Source organism: Tenrec ecaudatus, chromosome 1 (assembly GCF_050624435.1).
Source record: "Tenrec ecaudatus isolate mTenEca1 chromosome 1, mTenEca1.hap1, whole genome shotgun sequence".
Lineage (NCBI taxonomy): Eukaryota > Metazoa > Chordata > Mammalia > Afrosoricida > Tenrecidae > Tenrec > Tenrec ecaudatus.
Genome location: NC_134530.1, coordinates 73,464,964 through 73,487,942, shown reverse-complemented (window position 1 = coordinate 73,487,942; position 22,979 = coordinate 73,464,964). Strand labels below are relative to the sequence as shown.

The 22,979-nt window shown below is 37.2% G+C and overlaps 1 protein-coding gene across 9 annotated transcripts in view; it reads left to right on the top strand.

The window, feature by feature from the left end:
* SPATA6 (spermatogenesis associated 6) overlaps nucleotides 1–22,979 on the top strand; it is a 112,744-nt gene that overhangs the window by 78,213 nt on the left and 11,552 nt on the right. For 7 of the 9 annotated variants that reach the window (XM_075555825.1, XM_075555838.1, XM_075555843.1 and 4 more), the window contains 2 exons: nucleotides 1,082–1,266; nucleotides 7,943–8,042. In XM_075555825.1, coding sequence (XP_075411940.1) covers nucleotides 1,082–1,266; nucleotides 7,943–8,042 — 285 coding nt within the window. The remainder of the gene's footprint in view (nucleotides 1–1,081; nucleotides 1,267–7,942; nucleotides 8,043–22,979) is intronic. The other 2 variants (XM_075555840.1, XM_075555832.1) reach the window with 1 other exon arrangement.

Here is a 22,979-nt window from a genome sequence, read left to right as displayed (position 1 = left end):
ATAAGAATTTCTTTACCCAAATCCTAATGCTGTCAAATGGGTTCTGGCACCAACCTTGCAGTCAGTAATCCAACTCTGCTACGTAACAGCACTACCAGACTTCCTTACAAATTTCTGTACTTAAAAGTAATAATATTACTGATTTTATAGCCACATACTTTACAAGGTGTTTCAACTAATTTTATTTTATTGACTATATATGATAAACCCATTACTATTAGATTTATTCAATCCTAGCTGTCATTTAGGTCAAAGTAGAACTGCTCAAAGAGTGTCCAGGGATGTAATCTTTATGGAAGCAGAATGCTACCTCTCTCTCTCTCTCTCTCTCTCTCTCTCTCTCTCTCTCTCGGCAGCTAGTAGATTCAACCTGTTGTGGACCAAGACATGGTTACACTTGGAGATAGTAAATGTCTGTTCTTTCTCGAGGTGATAGCAAGAATTTGAACCAAGATCTTTGTACCCTAACGTTGTGAATGTAACTTTTCTGTCTTGAGCCAGAGGTTGAGTTTGGGGAGGGAATAAGTAGCTTAAGGAAGAGTCAGAAGAGATGTGGGAAAGTCATAAGCTAAGGCTTGTGTTTGAAAGTTTGAATTGGTGCCTGGCCAAAGACGACCTGGCCCTTCATCACATGTCCCGAGACTACCTCTCCCCAGTCAGTCATGAATTTTCAGGCTTGCCAACCAAACACTTGAATTCAATGGAAAGCATCTGCCACAGTTGTGTTCCTCTTTCATAGCTCCTTGTCTATCTACTTAGTTCTAGGTGTCTTTGTCATTGTGTTACACTTATTGGTTTTTGTATCTTTATTGCAAAATTTATTTGAATTCTTATGTTATATTTATCTGAGATAACTGTCCTCTACCTTATTCGGTACTTTAGATAAGGTGGAATGAACTGTCTTGTATGTTTTACAATAATCAAAGTGACTCTGTTGCGTGCTGAAATTTGCCTTCAAATACAACTATGGAATTATATTTCTTTTGTTAACCTTTCTAAGACACTTGGGTAGGTATATTGTTATATTCAGATATTGTATTTAAGCATATATAATGATGTGTGCATATGTAATATTTTAAAGGTTATGAGATCACCCCATGGGAGAGACTTCGATGACTCTTTGGAAAGGTGTGATGAGTATTTGGCCTCAAGACCATGTAGCAAGCCCCAGCATTCAGCCAGGACACTGCTGGTCCACTCGGCACCCTCAACAACGCCTAAGCATTCTCCAAGCCCCATGTTGAATCGAGCTTCTCTCAGGGAAAGGTAACGTGTGGGTTCTCTTTTGTACCCCCTTTGACTCGTCAGCCATAGGAGAGAGAAGGACGCAGTTCTACATGTGATGTGAAAGCTACTCTTTGTAAAAATTGAATTTGATTCTAAACGCCTGACTGAAATTGACTTCCTTTAGAATATATTACAGGGTTAGATACTCTTTCCTCATTTAATTCTCGACAAGTGAGTTTGTTAATCAGATTTGGCTGTAGCTCTTAAAAATGAAAGGCGATGATATATAATAGTCAATACTTAGCTTACAGTATGTCCATGCTCCTAGTGTACAAATGATATTTTCCTTTAGTTATATGACGATGCTTTATTGTGGGAGGGGGCGTATGGTCCTCAGTTAACCTCCTTCCGTGTGAAACTTCCTCATGTAACGATTCGGGTTCTCACGAACAAATTCAACCACAGTCTTCTGAAATTGTTAAATTCAAATGTGGAAGAAACAGTTCCCCTGCCATTTCCTTCTTTGTGATTTCAGTGAAACATTTTTTACTCTCACAGAGAGCTAGTAACATAAAAAGCAGTTGTTGTAATAAATTAAGAAATCTTTGTTAGTAATTTTTTCATTTGAAAACCTGAGATACATTGTCAACCAACCTTCAAATCAGTCCATTTTTATGTATAGGATCAAAAATGAATATAGCCCAGTATATTTCTGCAGTATAATAGGCCTCTCAGACAATTAAGTTCTAAGTAATTATAGAGACTATCCCAACAGTGTAGCTCTAAACTGACAATTGGACTAAACAGTGCATTAACTTGAACACTATTTTAGAGAATCACTTTTCTGAGTATTCAACATGGATATATAGAGGTATGTGGAGACTTTAATCCTGAGAAAGGGAATGTTGATTTCTATTGCTTTTAGCCTAAGGAGTCATTGGGTTTGTCTGCTTACATATCAGGGGGCTTCAAAAACTTCCAGGAAAAAATGTAATTTAAAGTAAATGAAATTTTCCATGAACTTTTTGTAACCCTACTAAACCGTGGGGTCATAGTGGTTACACATTAGAATGGGATCCACGAGGTCAGCAGTTTGAAACTATCAGGCTCTCCTCGGAGAAAGACAGGGCTTTGTACTCTCATATACAGTTCCAGTCTTGGAAACTCAAAGGGGCAGAATAGGTAAGCGAAGACAGCCGGTGACAGTATATCTGGCCTTTGTCGCCTGGCAGCAGGGAAGCTGGAGGTCAGATATGGCTTCCATGCCATTTTTAACAAACACCTGGAAAAGTTTCACCAAGGAGTCCTTCTCGAAATGACAGGTTCTGCACCGGAGGAGGGTCGCTGTGAGTTGACATCGACTGGCGGGCAGCGAATAGTTTTTGTTGTTTTTTGTACCCTCATGAGCTTTACAGTTTAGTGGTTAGACAGGTTCTGAGGAGAGGCTTTTCTGATGCCTTCCATCATCTCAATTTCATGTCTACTCAGATGTTCAGATATGCTTTCCATTTTGTGGAAAAGTAGAATTAAAAATAAATGTAAACTGCATTTAAACTTTATCTAGTTAGACGCTTTTATAAAAGCAACAAAATCAGCTATTTAGTTCATCCCTAAGGGATTGAGGGTCTTAGAAATTTAACCCTGTCAATATATAGTCTTTTTAAACATTATTAAATGAAGTCAAATGGGTTTTTTAAAGGTGGTTTTGTTTTTAAGATTAGAAAACTTAATTAGAAACTAAAAGGCAGAAGGAGTCCAATCAGGACTATAAGGTAGATGCCTAATCGCCCGTGGAAAATTCTTTAAAAAGCCCTTGTTTGGTGAAAGGAATGAGCAGGCGTTCACAGCCCCTCACCTACAGGTCCTTTGGCTTCGGCCTTCTGCCTTCTGTCCCATAGTCTCAGTGCTGCGCCTGTTCTCTGTCTAGAATTCCTGACCTTGGCCCCGGCTCAGCCTGGCTCCTCTGCTTGGCCTCATGCTCTCAGTGCTGCAGTCTTTGGTGCTTGTGCTCTTAGCCTCTGATGTTTCCGACCAGATCTCAGACACGCTCCAGACAGCTCTTCTAATGGTGCGGCTTTTGGGATGCCTCTTGTACCCAGAGGAATTGTCTTACAGGAGACCATATCCCCCAAGAAATAAAGGGTGCTGACTTTGTTTATACCCTCTAGCAAACAGGAGACTCAGAGTATCTCCCACCTTAAACCCTGCACAGCAGAGAGCTTCCTCTAAAATGGGATTATTATACAGGTTTAGAGACTAGATTCATAATATATATAAACGATTATGGCTGGAAGAGCCATATTAATTGACAATGTCTCAGCATTTTTCTGCTAAAGCTTTGGCTAACTTTCCCCAAACATAAGCAGGTGGTGGTTTTGCTCTTTGTCCCTCCAGAAAGTTCACAAGTGAAGTCTGCTTAGAGCATTCAAACAGAGGTGTGGCCAGGATGTTTGCTCTTGATTGGTCCACTTTTACTTTGACTAGACTATTTTCACCTCTGGGTAGGTGTCTCTGATTGTTCTTTGCCTCAGGATTATTCTAGTAAAGCCATATTTCAGACCCTGTTAAAATTCTTCCAAGAAATTAAATCAGTATCTTTTTCCCAGTTGGTCAAAATTTTCTATTGAAAACTCTGTTCTTGTCTGCAGCTGATCTGGTCACAAATTTTTCAGCACCTACTAAAAAAAAAGATCATCATTCAAATGTAATTTTTCAGCCATAATTGATTAAGTGGAAGCAATTGACATATGAGGGAGTACCCCCCAAAAGTACACATTTTTCCCAATAGGCAAGCATCGAGCAACTTGCTTTGAGTTAGTGCACCGCGTCTCTCTGGTCACAGTGAATTTTTTCATAAACGCATTTTCCTTGAACCTTGTTGTTTATGATGGCTGATTTAAGAGAATATGTGCAGCTGTGAAATTGTTTCCTGCCCGGGAAAAGCGCTGCAGACATTGTGGTGATGTTGGATGCAGCTTAGAAGGACAGCGCTGTGGGAAAAACTCAAGTGCACAAGTGGTTTTCTCCTATCAAGAAAGGTGAAATGTCGATTGATGACCAACCTCATTCTGGACATCTGTCAACTTCCCGGATGGATGACAGTGTCAACAAAATTCATGCACTTGTCCTCAAAGACCAATGGCAGACCATCGAAGAGATGGGGGTGTTATCCAGACTTTCTTGGAGCTTGGTTCAGCGAATTTTAATGAAAAATTTGGGAATGAGACGAATCACTACAAAATGTGTTCCTTGGGTTCTGACCGACCAGGAAACAGCATTGAGTGGAAACATGCCTGCTTTGAAAGAACAGCTCTGAAGGTCATTACTGGTGAGGAGACATGGTGCTATTCTTCTATCCCCAAGAGCAAACGTCAATCAAACCAGTGTAAGTCGCCATCGTCACCTTGCCCCCCCAAAAGCTTGTCAAGTGAACTCAAATATGAAGAACAATGTTCATTTGATTTTTTGATGTGATGGCGATAGTGCATTTGGAGTTCTTTCTACCAGGTCAACTGCTTTATCAAACTTTCTAATTAGAGGTTCTGAATAGATTGCATAACTGTGCAACAAAAAGGCCTGATTAGTGGCAGACAGGGGGCTGGTTTTGTCACCAGGATGATGCACCTGCTCACACAGCCATCTCAGTGCACCAGTTTTTGGCAAAACACAGCATGCCTCTCTTGTCCCATGCACCTTACTCACCTGACCTCCCTCCTGCGACTTCTTTTTGTTTGTTTCTGTGAATGAAGAAGGACATGAAAGGACAGCAATTTGATGATGTAGAAGAGGTGGAGAAAAAAATGAGGGAGATGCTGTCAGCCATCAAAACAGGAGTTTGAAATATTTTTCCAAGAATGGACCACAGATCTGACAGCTGTGTTAAGTGTATTGATGTACCCAGTTATTTTGGGGGTTACACCCTTATAAATATATGTTGTTGACTGTTTTTTGTTTTGTTTTCTGTTGTTAATCATCAGTCCTCCTTATTTAGGTATGTGCTTTTTATAAAATTTCACTTAATTTACCATTCTTCCATTTAAGCTTCACTATAAAAATGATGTTTGCTTTTGTTCAAATTTAGCAGAATTCATATTGCTTTGATAGAAGATTTTCTCAAAATTGATGTCCTATCCTTAGTGCCTCAAGCTAGATCCTATTTAGCTTTTAATAACAAGTTATTGTGAGTTTATTTTGATGCAATTTTTAAAGTCACGCATAGTAAAATCCTTTTTGTGAAATCCTTATAATTCTTTTTACAAATATTCTTTTATTGTTTTATCTTTTCACATATTTTACAGAACTCGCCTTGCAAACCTCTCACTACAATATCTATTTTAGTCCTGTGCTACTTTGCCCATGTACAGTCTGGGCACAGTGGGCAAATTGGTCAATAAGGCTGTACTCCAGAAGTCTCCATTGCGGGTCACGAAAGCCAGCTGTCCCGTCCTTCTTCGTCTAGCGCAGTGGGGTATTAGATCACACCTATTTTGCTTGAGGACACTGAGGGGCTTTTAACATATGGGTATAATGACATCTCATTTCTGAATTTTTTACCTAAACATTTTTTTTGAATTACTGATTCATTCTCTAGGTCAAGTCTGGTAAATATTTTATTTTCCCTTAGAACACCTCTAACTTTAGTGTAATTTCTTTAAAAAAAATTAAATTGTCTGAATTGAATTAAACATTTAAAATATATATTAGTAGGAATAAAACCCTGTGTCTCCCACCCCCTGTATACCAAATATCACATGTTTAAGTATAAGATATTCTCTGATTTAGCTCTTCGTAGATCACTCAGCAGTGTACTTACAGGGTATTTATGCAATCCATTGGAATGAATAAACAGTTTGAACTGATGGATGGTGCTGTAGATTATATGGTCTGGGAAAAATTGGAAGGATGACAGAACATATAACTATAGGAGTCTATCTGGGTATATGCTCATTAAAATTAAATATGTTTTCTCTAAGATTGTAATAAAATGCTGACACCTTAATCCTGAATATGAATAAGTAATTATTTAAAATCTCTATCGGCAACTTTAAGCAAATGAATTCTTTCATTTATAGTGAAGATGCTTTTTGCTTTAAGCCCATTTAAAAAACTACCTCCAATAGAAGTTAGTGCATCATAAAATAGTTTCAATGTAGATTATAAGTATTACACTGCAGAAGCAGTCTTCCTCCCTAGGTGGTATAGATATTAATATTATGACTTAAAATTTGTATTAGGTTTTATAGCTCTTATTAAAATTAGACTTAAGAGATTCTAGCAAATCTAATTAAAAGGAGTTGATATTCTATTTAATTATGCTTAACGTTTTGATTTTGTAAATTACAGATGGTAGGCAAACATTCCTTATACTACAGCACAGACTAGTGGATCCTCTAATAGTATCATTGAAGATACCCACTTGGAGTTTCATATTTTCATCTCAGATTTATCTGATGCTCCGTAGATGTTGCCAATAACAAAATCCGTTGCCTTTTCTGCATCAGTGTATTTTCCAAAGGCAGAAGGTTAAAATTTAGGCATAGTTGATCATCCATTATTGTGTTCTTGTAAACCATTTATCCCACTTAATAGAGGTTGCCACAAGTCAAAATCAAATACACAGCAACTAACAACAAAAATAATAACAGTAATCAGTCATACTTTGTGTAGACATTTACTATTTTAACTTTGGAAGGAAAACAGGTAAAGTTTTGTGTAAGCAACATACTAATCCTTTATAAAGAAATAATCAACACTACATCATAATCATGCGGATTTAAACAATTTCTTTATTGGTATAAATCAAAATGGCATATATATAATATATTGATTAATATGTGTATATATATTAATTTGAGCTTTGAGCTTGGGAAATACAATGGAAGAGGAGATGGATATTATATATCTTCTTTGAAATCTTTCATTGTAACCTTCAAACTATTCCAAGAGGATTACAGAGCATTTTTGGAAAAAATGAAATGGAAAGATACTGAACTTTTTCGACAAATCTTTTGTAGCCCCCTCAGAAAAGTCTTTAGAATACCCTTATTAGTTTTATTACCTGTATTTGATTGGATATAATTTGAAAATAGAATTATAATCAAGAATAGAGACCATGATATGTCATCTGTAGTGGACAGGGAGCCATACACTTTCTAATCTCCTCTGTATTCTGAACGAGTAAGAATGTGGTTGAATTCTGAATCTTTTACATCATGGACATATATACATTTTTTGAGTTTATAAAATTAGTTTTACTTTTCCTGTACAGAGAAAATAACTTCTTCCACATACTTTTGAGAGTAGAGTCAAATTACTGCAGAATAATTTTAAAAGCACTAATTTTTAAAGCACTATATGTAAAATTCTAATATAATTTCTGTATCTTAATGATAAAGCTCTAAGTAATTATTTATAGAAATCATTAAAATGGTTAGACATATAGGTTTATTCTTCCTGATGCATGTTACATTTTCCTATTAGCACCATGTATTAAACAGATTGTAAAGAACTAGTACTATAGTTAAGAATCATGACCTAACACCTGATTGTATGCCCACTCCTCTAGTCAAAGGAAAAAAATAATGTTACTCTGTTTAAGTTATCAAAGAGGAGTTCAAAAAACTAGTTTCTGTAGTTGGCGGCATTTTAGAATTTGGAAAGATTTGTTTTTCTCTTGCTCTGGCTGTAAATCACATTTACTTTTTTATATCTACAGATTCCATTCTGATTGGTGCTCACCTTCAAACTGTGATGAGATCCATGACCGGGTAAAAAATGTCTTGAAATCACACCAGGCTCATCAAAGACATTTATATGTTAGTTTCTGAAATGTTGTCTTGAAAACTTTTCATAGTAGGGAAAAGACAAAAGAAACCTAAAACAGCCAGGATGCTTGAAGCTTGCGATATGTAATCACTGGGGAAAAAGCAAAACCTTCTATTTGATATAAGTTAATGGCTTAGCATATCCAACTTCATCCTTGACCTGAGTCATTATGTAAAATGTTCCACACAGATTATCTCAACTCTAAACAGTGTGAGTGATAATTAACTTATAAAGAGTCAGTGAGTAATGATTTTTTATGATAATCATTTTCACAGCCTTCACAATATAGGAACTCTTGTTTGGTGGCCTGGTATAAAGCAATTCCATTTACTGCAAATAGATTTGATTCTAAATGGTAGCACCAGGGGGAGGGGTGAGAAGTCTGTGCTTTGAAGAAGCATCCCAGTTGATTTTTCTGTTAATTAAACATTTAAAAGAGGGAAAGAGCAGGTCAGGTTTATCAGGTTTAAAGTTAAAGAACATCAAAGTGACAATGTTTTCTGACTTAAGAAAAATATATACATGAATGACAGCTGGGAAATAATGAAAATATTCTCTATCTGTATTTGATTACTTCTCCATTAATTAAAAAAGAGAAATGTGTTAGGCAGGGTTCCCTAGAGAAATAAAACCAGAACACTTGTGATTATAAGCACGCATAGGTTTATACAGTGAGAAGGAACAGAACAGCTAATTAGTCCACACAGAGTACAGAGGGCGCAATTCAACTCACTTTCGTGGAGCGGTTAATATACTGGGAGTCCTTCAACTCACATGGGCTGCCTGGTCCCAAGGTCAAGGAAGCAGACAGCGGAGTCTTCCCTCAGGCAAGGCAGACAGAGCCTGCCCCCAGGCAGCAGACAGTAGAGTTGGTCAGCAGCAGTCAGTAGCTCAGAAGCTTCGTGGGGCAGGCCCTGCTGGGATCTGGAACTCAAACACAGGGATAGGATCCACCAGCGTCAAACTCAAGCAACATGATCCATGGGTTGGCTTGGCCCACAGGTGGTGTAGCACACAGGTTGAGGCAGAGAATAAAGCAGCAGGATGCTGGTCCAATCACCAGGGAGCAAGAGAGAGAAGGGCAGACCTTGCCAAGTCATTTATCTCATTGTCTTCCAATCAAGCTGCAACCTGATTCAATTTGGAAGAGAGTTATTTGGCCAACTGATGGGAAAAGATCCATATTTGTGCCCATTCCAAGGAAAGTAACCCAACAGAAGGCTCAAACTATAGAACAAATATCATTGATACCACACACAAATAACATTTTGCTGAAGATCATCCAACAGCAGTTGCTGCGGTACACTGACAGGGAACTGGCCTGAGTGAAAGTTGGATTAAGAAGAGGACATGGAACAAGGGATATCATTGCTGATATCAGGTGGGTGTTGACTCAAGCAGAGAATTCAAGAAAGGGCTTTACCTGTGTTTCATTGATCCTGAAAAGGCATTCCTCTAGGTGGACTGTAATAAACTGTGGATACCCTTGAGAAGAATGGGAATTCCAAAACACTTTATTGTGCACATTTGGAACTTGTACATGGATCAAGAAGCAGTTGTGTAAACAGAACAAGGGAATATTGCATGGTTTAAAATCAGAAAAGGTATATGCCACAGTTGCATCCTCTCCTACTTGTTCAATCTGTATGCTGAGCAGATCTTCAGAGGAGCAGGATTCTGTGAAGAAGATTGTGGCATCAAGATCGGAGGATAGCAAGCAACTCAATGTAAGGCAGACCCAAATCCTCACAACTGGACCCATACGTCACATCATGATACATGGAGAAAAGCTTGACGTTGTCAAGGAGTTTGTCTTAATTGGATCCACAATCAGTGCTCATGGAGGCAGCAATCAAAAGGTCAAAAGACGTTTTTCTTTAGGTAAATCTGCACAAGACCTCTTTAGACTATTGAAGAGAAAAGATGTTTGAGGACTAAGGTGTACCTGATCCGATCCATGGTGTTTTCCATTGCTTCATATGCATGTAAGAATTGGACATTGAATAAAGAAGACCAAATACAAATTGATGCATTTGAATTATGATGCTGGAGACAAATATTGAAAGTAGCATGGATGGCTAAAAGGACAAGCCCATCTGTATAGCAAGACATCATCTTACTTACTTTGCACCTGCCAGGAGAGACCAGTTCCTAGAGAAGGACACCACATTGTGTGACGTGGAAGGGCATGGTAAAAGAGGAAGGCCCAGAATGAGAACAGCATGGGCTCAGCATGGGGACAGTTGTGAGGAAGGCCCAGGGCGTGTAGTGCTATTCTGTTGTACATAGGCTGATTATGGGTCAGAACTGACTAGATGTCACCAGGAGGAGTCGAACCCGTATCTGGAGACAGGCCTGGCCCTTCTCTATATGGTCTTGTCTCTCCCCAACACTGACTTATGTTAGCTTATTAGAGATAAGTTTTCATTTTTAAATGATTATCCAACTTCTGAGCTTTTATGTTTTTCTATCTCTTATACTACCCAAATATTTAATGATTCATAATCAACTTTACTGTTCTAGAAGAGGTTGATAGTTAAATAATTTCTTTGTGGAAAAGAAATCATACTTAATTTAAGATGATAGACATTTGTCTATGATTATTCTTCAGTATGACAAATATGAACTTTGGTCTGACCTATGAATAAGGAAAAGTATGTTTCACTGTACAGATGACAATATGATTCTGGCATGTTAATATTTGTATGCTTCTGTTTCTGAACATGTATATGTCCATGGATTCATGTTTGCATGTTAAGTATTTATATTTGGGCCTATTATTGGGCTTAGGCGCATAAACTTGTCCTTTGCATGTTAATCTATATAGAATTTAGTGGTCAGTGAGACAAGGGTGTTAACCTGGATTCAAATGCAATCATCTTCAGTACCTCTGTGGTCTTATGCAAATCACTTAACTTCTTAGTACTTTATAAGATTATTTTAAGAGTATGCTGGAATGATTCATGCATAATGCCTGGTCTATAGTGAGCCTCTAATATTATGTCTATTTTTAATTTCAGTTTTTCCTTGGAATACCTAAGGCAATTGTTGCTTATGTTTCTTAATCATAACCTGTCCCATTTTACCGACTTCTATTTTCTGCTTATTTATTCGATAATCATTTTTAAAATAATGACATTTTCCAATAAACATTTTGGCGCCCATTACATAAGTTTTTTATAGGTAGATACTTTGATTTCATAAAGAAATCCCAGTGCTTTCCACCATGCCATGCACAAGGTATACATGTTCGATGTGAAATAATAAATACCATATGATATGGGCAGGGAATTCAAACTGATTTTAACTTTGTTCAGGCTACACATGATGGAAAATAACTTATGATGTTGGTTTACATTGGGCACTAGTCTCAGTCTCTTCTTCCAGACCAGAGACAAATATAAAATTAATTAAGGTAATTACAAGGAGTACAACCACCGCACTTCCAAGTAGCACAAAGCATGTGTGTGTGTGTGTGTGTGTGTGTGTGTGTGTGTGTGTGTGTGTGTGCGCGCGCGCGCGTGCATTTCAAAAAGTTCAGGGTAATACTCCCGTTATCTTTTAATTACATTTCTCCATGAACTTTTTGAAGCCCTGTTTGGGGTTTCTAGAGAGGCACAACCATTGAATTACATATCTGTATGAAGACTTACAACAAGGAAATGACGCAAACAGTTATAAAGGTGGGGAAATTCCACGGGTGGGATGTCAGGCCGGAGGCTTTTCTGGAGTCCTGTGGCTCTAGCTGGTGAACTCATTGGTAGACCAGATGGCAGAGTGCCACTGCCTCCCGGGGATCCAGTCTTATCCAAAAGTAAGCTTCCCACAGTGGCCACTCATTGGAAGCAGGCCACCTTCTCAGGATCTTAATTGCCAAATCACTTAGAATCCTGGTCTAGCCAAGTTGACAGAAACACTTAATTACATTTAAACTGTTGAGCTAGATGATATATGAATTACATGTCAATAAAATTGTTTTTAAGAAACACCTTAATTATCACAACTTTGTCCTCATATACATATGTAGCCACTGTCATCAAATCAATTCCAAATCATGCCTTTAAGTCTAAATGTTTATGGATGTAGACAGCCTGATTGCTCGTCTTCCTCCCTTTCACTCAGTGAATGTCTGCCGCTCCTATAGCCCGCTGTATTACCTTCCCGCCTCCGCCCTGCCCACTTGGCTGACTTCCATAATCTGTTCCCTGTGGTATACAGGTCCGTGTCATGGTTTTTATCCTTATTGCAGTGTTCCTATTCGTGATCTGCCCTTTTGTGATGGATCAGTTTCACTCAGCATAGCGCTCTCCAGGTCCATCCATGCTGTGACATGCTTCACATTTTCACCATTTTTCTCTAACAATGTATCACGGTTTAGCCTTTCTTCTACTGGTGGCCATTTGGGTTGTCTGAATAATATCACAGATGTTATCTAGGAGGTATCACTGGTAAAAATTACTCTTGATCACTTAATTGAGGCCATATTTCTCTACTACTATTATTATTTCTCTTTCTATTCTTTATTTGTTAGAAGAAAGTCACTACTAAGTCCAGTCCAGATGCAAGGCTAAAAGAATTGAATTTTACCCTCTGGATGGGTCAGTATCCATCCTTGGCATTCTGTGGACAATGTGCCCATTCCTCCTTAGCTATTCATTGTTTTACTGAGACTTAAAATGTGGTTCTTAATGTTTAATTTTAAATTCATTTGGTTCTTAGGTTTTTTTTAATTAGAGGATAATAACATGAAAATTACATGAAATTAAAATTTTATTGTTCGTGGCTAAAGTTTTATTAGAACAAGGCCACATTCATTTGTTTACATATGGTCATCTATGAACAAGCAACACAGTAGAATGTAGGGACTGATTGCCTGAAGTGCAAAAAAAATTTATTATATGTCCCTTTACTGAAAAACTTGCCAACCCATGAAATAAGTATAACGATTATGTCTTTTTTTTTTTAATTCATCTCTTTGGTTCCCAGAAAACAAATCCAAAATTCTTTGAATCAGGGTTTATTTAAGGATATAGCATGCATTTTTAATATGGTTGTTTTTTTATAGTCTACATTACTTCCTTAGAAGCACCAACATATTGTTTGATTTTTTTCCTTTGAGTTTACATGCGATGAAGTTCACTCCCTGTGGTACACAATTACATGGGTTCTGGAAGAGGCATGGAGTCATGCATCAACCCGTCCAGGGCTGAGCAGAACAGGTCCTTCCATCTAAAAAGGCTTTTCTTTTTTATAACAGTCAATCCCTCTAACCTCGGAAAACACACATATTTGTTTTCTATTCTTATAACTCATTTAAATCATGTCAAATTAAGTGAAATTATACAATATGTAGTTCTAGATACAGGGTTACTTCATTTCATAAATGGAATGAGCAAATAGAACTGCGCACATAGAATCATTCTTTTTTATTGCTGAGTAGTAGTCAATTTAATAGTTAAAAGATATGCCACATTTATTCACTATGGAAAAATATTTTAGTTGCTTATAGTTTTTGTGATTATGAATAAAGTTTATATAACAGGTTATTACCCAAAAATAGATTTTTAATTCATTTCGGTTACTATAAGTATATTTTAACTTGACATAAACTTGCCAAACTCTCTTCAAAAGTATCTATACCACTGAGCAGTTCTAACAGTAGTGGATGAAATTTTCCTTTGCTCCATGTCCCTACCAGTATTTGCGACTGTTAAGTCTCAAGGGGGTTTGCCTTTAACAATTCTAATTGGTGTGTAGTGGTATCTTATGGAAGTTTTAATTTGCATTCTATAACGGAAAATGGCATTGAGAATTTTAAAAACTTATTTTAACTTCCTTTTCAGATTTTTGCCCATTTTTCAATTGATTTGGGCTAGTTTTAAAGTTATTAATTGGGAGTTAATGCATGTATTCACATTTTTCAGAATTGGCTTATTTCCTTTGTCTTTCTATGTACATTTTAGAAATAGCCTGTCAATATCTACTATAACAACAAAAACTAAAAAATTAGCTAGGACTTTGATTGGGCTTGCAGTGAACTACAACACCATAGGGATTCAACTAGGAAAATGAATGTCTCAACAGCCTGGAGTCACCCAGTCCATGAATATGTTATCTCTGTTTATTGCTACTTACTTTGATTTCTTTCATCAGTTTTTTTATAGTTTTCAGAATGTAAATTTTGCACATTTGTTTTCTAGAATTATTTTACCTAATCAGTTTAATTTCTGCTACTATTGTAAGTGGTATGAATATTCTGATTTCAAATTCCATCTGTTCGTTGCTGGTACATAGAAAAAGAATTGATTTTTTTTTTGGTATTGACTTTGTGTTCTGTAACTTGGCTCAGCTTATTAGTTCTGCAAGCTTTTTAATGAATTCTTGGGATTTTCTATAGAGACAATCACATCGTCTGTAAATATGGGTTTGCTTCTACCTTTCTAACATGTAGAACAGGCCTTGGTGATGCAGTGGTTAAGGTGCTCATCTACCAGCCAAAGGTAGATTGTATAAAATCTACGTTGTTTAAAACCCCAGTGGCCCCATGGCAATCAGCTCGTGTGAAGCATTCAGCCTAGGAAACCAGACGAAGCAGTTCTAATCTATCAGGCCCTGATGAGTCGGAACTGACTTAACAACACAAACAACATCCCTGATGCGTATGTTTCCTGATATTGAATCATTCAACATCTCCTTGTTCTGTCCCCGTGAATGCCTTTTTGTCTACGCCCAGCTTCCCCAGGAGCACAGCAAAGTACTATGGAATTCCCATTTTTTAAATGGTGTCCATTTTATGAACCGTACAGTCAAATGCCTTTGCATAGTTATTAAAACACAAGTAAATATCTTCCTGATCTTTTCTGCTTTCAGTCAAGATCCATCTGACACCACAATGACATCCTTTTTTCTACATACTTTTCTGAATCTGGCTTGAATTTTTGGCAGGCCCCTGTTGACCTACAGCTACAACTAGATTTGAATTATCCTTAGTGAAATTTTACTTGTATGTTATGTTAATGAGGAAAAAATGATTACTTTTATATTCTGTTGGACCACTTTTGTTTGGTATGGGCAAGAATATGAGTCTCTTCCAGTCAGCTGGAAACTGTCCTTGTGATTTGTTGGCAGAGAGAAGTTAGTGCCTCCAGGCTGCATCTGTTTATTAAGACATTTCAATTGGTATTCAGTCAATTCCCAGAGTCCTGATTTTTGCCAATACCCTGAGTGTGTTTTGCCCTTTTGCTTTTTTAACCCTAGGCCTTTATACCCCAAACCTCAAACCGACTGCCATTGAGGCGACTGTGACTCATTGATACTAGAAAGGCTTTCCAAAGCGCGAATTATTTCCAGAGGAAATTGCTTCAACTTTCTCCCGCAAAGCACCTGGTGCATTTGCACCATTGTCCTCGTGGCTGGTGGTCCAGGATTTACCTGGCAAGACTTTTTCCTTGGGCTGCTCTGGGAAGTTTTCTCCTCAGTTCTTTTTCTTCTTCATGTCTTAGCGTCATTTGATTTTGTCTGCATTCAAGAACAAGTGTCAGAATGTCTTCTGGATCCATAATGGTCTTTTTAATGCGTGTTTTTTTAATAACCTTTTGCTCTCTTCATGTGTGATATTCTTGATGTTATCCTCAAATGTGCCTGATTCTTTCCTCATTGATGTTCATGCAGCAGATATATTCATTAGGTGGTCTCTAGACATAGTTTACATAAGTATCATTAAGAGGCCAAGAAAAAGAGTAGAAATTGGAGCAGAGGCAATGTTTAAGGAAAGAATGATTAAGAATTTGCTAAAATTAATGACAGACATCACCTTACAAATATAAGAGCTCTACACTATTAAAGCAAGAGTAAGTCAAGAAAATTATATATATCGTAGAACTACCGAACACAAAACCAAAGATTTCATTAAATACACCAAAAGGCAAAAAAATTACTAGGGATAAGGAATATTTAAAAATATATAAAATAAAATTGGCAACACTAAAAATGCTATAGTTGAAATCATTGAAAAATATCTCTTGAAACTTGTCATGAGTTAAAAATTACCAGGAAAACAATACAAAGGGATAGACATAAAACGATTGCTATTTATATAAAGATCAAAATATGCAATGGCAATCTTGCTATTAGAAGTTATGAGAATTTTCCCTGGGTAAATTTATCAGTAGTAGTGGCTGGAGAAGACAAGGGGTGATTTTCAGCACAGGGGATAAAGTTTTGTTGCTGAATCTGATAAGTGACCTAAACCTTATCTGTTACTTAACAGGTCTGTTACTTAAGATTTGGATACTTTCTTTATATATTATGCTCTGAAAACAAATTTATTAACATTAGTATTCCTGAAGAAATCTAAAATCCTATACATTTATTCTAAGTTGACTTAATCCAGTTATACCCTATGCCAAGTTCAGTGCCTAGTAACATGTGAAGATAAATAATTGCGAATGTGTATGTAGTTACATAATTTCATGTCAACTTGATAAATAGAATGCAGGGGTGGAGTCTAACCTGTCAGTCAGGTCACAAGGTTAACGCTTACCAGGAGGATTCTGGGAACAGCTCCTTTTCTTCCTGGGAGGTGCTGTCAGCCATGCAAACAGAGGCATTGGAAAACTGTTTCCAAGAATGGAATCGCATATTTGACACATGTGTTCAGTGTAATGCAGAGTACTTTGAAAGTGATGATTGTTTTTTTAAAAAACATTAAATACATAGCTTTGAAAAAATTCATTTTTAAGTACCCCCATGTATATTGTTTTAAATAAAAGATAGAAATTATGTGGACTAATCTATTTAACATACAATGTTGTTATTGGGTCAGATCATGGAGAAGCAGGGTAAATTTGGATTATGTCCTATAATTTAGAAGTTCCGATGTCAGATGTAGACAAGTATGGTAAGTGTATGTGAGTGTAGTTAGTGGTTATGCATTGGGCTGCTAACTACAAGGTCCATAGTTGGAAACCACCAACTGCAACACAGAAAAAAATGAGACTTTCTACTCCCATAAAGAAACCCACAGGAGCAGTTTTGCCTTGTCCTATAAGGTTGCATAAGTGGAATCAACTCAATGGCTTTGAGAATTTTGGGGGGATTTGGTGGGGTGTTGGGGGTTGGGCTCTAATGAAACTTGTGAAAGAGAAACTGAGTAAGAGTCACTAATTAACTGCCATACAGAAATTCAGGCACCATCTCACCAAATCTTCCATTTAATTTTAGAAATATTGATTTTTTTGTATAAATTTGTTGAACAATTTAAACAAACAAACAGACAAAGCACTTTGTGATCCAAACAAAAGATAAATACCAGCTAATAGTTGGCCGCCTCTCCTTTTAAAAAATAGCCATTACAATGTTTGAATGTATGGTTATTATTTTTCTTTAAGGAAATCAATTTGATAACATTATTTCCTTGTCCTGGAGGAAGACTAATAATTTGAGATACACCATGATACGGGTGTATGATTTTCTGGGCCATCTGGTTTAACTTCCATCATCTTAGTTAAGTGACACATTGCCTAACATTTATTGAATCGCAACTCTGTGCTGTGCATTGCAATGCTGTTTTCTGCGGCTCTGAAATGTTCTTGGCAAGGTCCTCTCTTTCCCTGCATCAATCTCCTGAACTTTCTTGAGTAATTATAGTGTGTGTGTGTGTGTGTGTGTGTGTGTGTGTGTGTGTGTGTGTGTGTGTGATGGAAAAAGCACTTACTTTGGGCTATTCTTTTCTTTAAGTTCTCTGGGAGTGAAATGGAGATTTAGTATAAGCAAGTGAGGAGTCAGTCTCCACAGGAATGTGTCAAGATACTATCTTTTCCCTGTGAATAAAAAGACTGGTTTTATTGACATTGCTGCTTTTTTGTTGCCTTTTAATTTATGACTCTTCGATCTACTGTCTCATTTATTCTCCTTTTCCTAGAATTGTTTTTTTTTTTTTTGCTTCTCCTCTAAAAACATTTTAGATGATTTTTCAAATCATTGATTTTTAGGTTTTTTATTGATGTATGCACGTATTTGAGCTATTACTTTCATTCTAAGCAACGTATTATATCCCACAAGTGATATTTTTGCTCCCATTTGATTTAAAATACCTCATTGTTCTCCGCAGTTTGTCAGTAGAATTTTGTTTCTGGGTGCTATGGAGTCTTTTGACTCACAGGGAAGCTACATAAAGCAGAAAAGTGCACTGCCTGGTCCTGCACCATCCTTGAACCACTGTGCCAATCCTCCATCTCCTTGAAGGCCTTCCTCCTCTGCACCGATGATCTACTTTGCCAAGTACGAGGCCCACTCTCAGAAGCCAGTCTCCTGCTGCATGTCCAGAGTATATGAGCTAAAGTGTCACCATCCTCATCGCAGCGAGTATTCTGCCTCTACTTCTAAGACCAACTTGCTTGTCTGCTGGAAATCCGGGGTGTTTTCAGTACTGAAGATTGTAGTCTTTGAGCTTCAGCATTAGGTGCTTCAAGCCCTCTACTTTCAGCAGACACAGTTCTATCATCTGCATTTGCCCGGTTGTTAATGAGCCTTCCTCTAATCCCATTGCCATGTTCATCATCTAGTCCAGCTTCTTGGGTTATTTGCTCAGTAGAGTTTGAATAAGTGCCATGAAAGGTTATAACTCTGACAAGCACCTATCCTGGTTTGTCTACATAAAAGTTCCACACGGTTACAGTTATCCTGGAGTTCTTTTTCTTTTCAATGTTTCTATGACTTGCTATACTTCCCACAATTGAATGCCTTTGCCTAGTGTGTAAACATGGGTAACTGCTTTCTGGTACCTGGTATCCCTTGTTTAAGGTCATCTTTTGAATCCAACTTAAATTTCTGTCATTTCCCTAGTTTGATGTACTGCTACAACTACTTTTGACGTATTTCAGCCAAGTTTTATTTGCAGGTGATATTGGTATTGTTTGATAATTTCCATATTCTGTTGGTCATCTTTTTTTGGTCATTGTGACATACGGATCTCTTCCAAATGGCTGGGCCAATAGCTATCTTCCAAATTTCTTGGCCTAGACTAATGAGCACTTCTAGTTGTTGAAGCACATTGATTAGTTTTCTCTCAACTCGTGGATCCTTTTGTTTCGCTTTTTGTTTTGTTTGCCAATATGCCAGTGATGTCTTTAGTGCAGTTTGACTTCTTAATACCATCAGTGACGGAACTCGTACTGCTGCCAGAAAAGGTTGAAGGTTGACCAATTCTTGTTGGTAAAGAGATCCTCCCTGCGGATTTAGCTCTTGTCATTTTGATGTTTCTTGCATCGTATTTTGCCCATAGGATCCTTCAGGATTTCAACTCGAGGACTGAATATGGGGAGCATATTCCCTTTTGTCTTACTAACTCCAGGACCTTACACATTTCATTATAACATTCTGTCTCTTTGAACCATCCTTTGAAATTTTTTTCAGCTCTTTTACTTTATCTTATTTTTCATTCCACTGGAGCCATTCTGCATTATGCAAGTTTCAGAGTCTTTTCTGACATATATTTTGGGCTTTTCTTCTTTTCCTATCTTTTTGTGACCTGTTTTGTTTTTGTGGGTTTTTTCCAACGTAAAATGTTATCTCACAGCTTTTCAAGTCTACTGTCATAAATGTTCAACATGTGAAATCTATTTTTGAGACAGTCGCTTCACATCCTCTTGGATATACTGAAAGACAATGCTTTGTTTCTAATGAATTTGCTTTAATTTTCTCCAGCTTCAACTTGAACTTGCAGATGAGTAATTGATGGCCTATTTTGTCCTGATGCTTAAATACATGTTCACATGTTTGTTGACCCTTTCAATATGCTATAGGTGAAATATCTATTGAAGTCATTTGCCCATTTTTAGTTGGGTTATTTGTCTTTGGTTTTTAGTTAATAAAGTTTTACATGTATTTTGGTTATTAGAATTTTATCAGATGTATGGTTTCTGAAGATAATCCTCCAATCTAGACATTATCTTTTCACTTTTAAGGCAAATCTTTTGTTGAACAGAAGTATTTTCATTGTTATTTATTTTGCCTTTGGCTGTTTATGTTTTTGTCACGACATCAGTTGTCAATAATCCGTTGTTAAAGTCTAGGCACAAAGACCATGATCCCGAAATTTCTTCTAAGAATTTTATGACTTTTCACACATGTCTTTAGTCCACTACAAGTGTACCTTTCTTCGTGGTGTGAAATATGGATCTTGCTTGTTGTGCATGTGGAAATCCATCTGCTCTTCTTCCCGTGGAATGGACTTGGTGCTCCTGCCACAATTGGTTGGTCGTGGCTGTGCGGCTTTATCTCTGGTCTGTCAATCTGTCAATTTTAGTTCATTGCTCGCTATGTCTATCATTATACCAGTACAAGACGGTTTGAAATCAGAAAGTGTGCTTGTTCCTACTTACCTTTTAAAATTGTGTCGTTCATCTGGGGCTTCTTGCTATTCCACATGAAATTAAGAATTGGGTTTTCTATTTCTGTAAAGAGACTGTTGGAACTTGATCAGGTTTTTGCTAAATTATACACTGGGGTGCTATAGGAGCCCTGGTGGCATAGTGGTTACGCCTTGGGCTTCATTCCACAAGGTCTTCCGTTCAAAACTGCTAGCGGCCCCTTGGGAGAAAGATGGAAATTTCCACTTCCGTATAGAGTTGCAGTCTCAGAAACTCACAGGAGTATTTCTACCTATCCTCTGTGGTCCCTATGAGTCAGTATCTACTCTAGTGAAGTGAGTTTGGTTTGCTTTGGTGTGTTTTGGTTTGGTGCCCATTAAGGAAGTCCTGATGGTGTAGTGAGTGCACACTGGCAGCTAACCACAAGGTCAGCAGTTCAAAAACAAGGCTTTTTACTCATAAAGAATTAGTCTTAGAAAGCCAAGGGACGGTTCTAGCCTGGCCTACAGGGTCGCTATGAGTAATAATTGACTCCATGGCAGTGAGTTGGTACTGTTAACATCTTTGAAATAGTAAATCTTCCACTTCATGAGCACAGAACATCTTTCTATTTATTTCCATCTTTTTTTTCAAGCCCTTCACATTCCTAATTAAATAAATTTCCAGATATATTATTCTCTTAGATGTTGTTGTAAATGCATTTGTTTTTCTACTTTCCATTTCGTATGCTTCAAACAGGCTCATGTTTACATGTTCAGGGAGCTAGGATTTCCACATACACTGAATATACATCTCAGTACAAAACAACCTGTTTCACTGGGAGGGAATTCCAAGTTGATACGCAAGATACTGCCCCATTCTGTGGTTACACCAAAATGTATGAGATTTCCTCTCAGGTGGTTGCCAAAGTGTGTTGATATCTACCTTCTTTTTTAATCATAACCATTACAGTAGTGTGAAGTGATGACACTTTAATTTTGATTTGTATTTTCCAAATTACTAATGATGTTGATCATCATGTCTTATACTTAAAACATGAAATGTATATATATTCTTTAGAAGTGTTCTAATTAGAGCCTTTGTTCATTTTTAATTTTATTATTTGTATTTTCATTTTTACTATAAAAGTTCTTTATAAATTTCAGGTACTAGGCCCTTATCAGATCTATAATTAGAAAATATATGCTGTGAGTTATGTTTTCTCTTTTCTCTATGTGTCCTTTTTGTTATATATATATATATATATATATATATATATATATATATATTTATATAACTGATGAAACCCTGTTTGTTCTTTGGTTGCATGTACTTTAAGTTTCATATCTAAGAAACAGTTAACTAATTGAAAGCCATGACTATTTCCCCCTGTATTTTCTTCTAAGGATTGATGGTTTTACCTCTAAGATTTCTATCTAGTTATGATTTACTTCTGTGTTTGTCTGGCTTTCACTGTGAAAAATATTTTGATGCTTTAAAAAAAAACTTTTTTAAGGCTTTTAAATTTTTTTTTGATGTTTCTTCTTTAAAAACTTCTACTCCAAACACTGGGCTCTGAGTATGTTATATGTGTCATGCATGTTTTTTTCATTGAAATTACTAATAATTCCAAAGGAGTATTCTAAGACATTTTTTAAAATTTTAGCTATTGCATGTAGATAGATCTTTGATCCACTTAGAGTTAATTTTCGCATGGTGTAAAGTAGAAATATGACATGGTATTGATTGATTGAGGCCTCTAGGATATGCGTAAATTGGATACGCTCTGATTTCCATAATTATGCAGTTATCCTCTTGCCATCTGATGTACTTATCCTCCATTTTTATACAGCTAACTCCTGCTTATGGTTAATGAGCCAGGCTTAGGTTCTGTCAGGGAGGATTAATTTACATTTGTTACGTAATTCGGCAGCTTCGTGTTGGATGAATCACCCTGACTCATGTGCCCACCCTTGCTCAGGCCAGGGCTCTGAGCTGACGAGAGAAGCATTTCCCCAGGGGGTGGGCTCTATCACCTTGGCTCCTGGCCAGCCCCTCGAGGAAGCCCACCCTCGGTGGGAGAGAAATGACAGCACACAGAGAGACTTCTTACCAAGAAAAGTATTGTAGGCCCGTGTTATACAGAAGGCTCTGGGTCTAATTCATTAAGGTTGACTCCTACCGAACCTTCCACCCCGTCCCCTCCTTCCCCGGAACCCGCCCTCCCTGGTACGTAAAGGCCATCTTTCTTATACCTTCACCTTGGAAGTCTCGTACGATTCTTGGAGCTAAATAAAGCTCATGAAAGTGTAGGGGCCTCTAAGACTATTGCCGCCCTCTCAGAATTTCTTATTCTTACTGTAGTTCACATTTACCCGTTTGTCAGAAGTTACCATTCAGTTCTTTATGTGGTCTTCCTTTTTAATTTTTTCCTGTATTAAATGTGTGATTCAGTCTAGGGTATAGAATTTTAAAAGCATGGATTTGAAGCCAACTACAAATTACGTGACTTTGGGTACCTCGTCCTAAACTTATTTTATGATCCAGGAAACTGAAGCCGTAGATCCAAGGTTATTA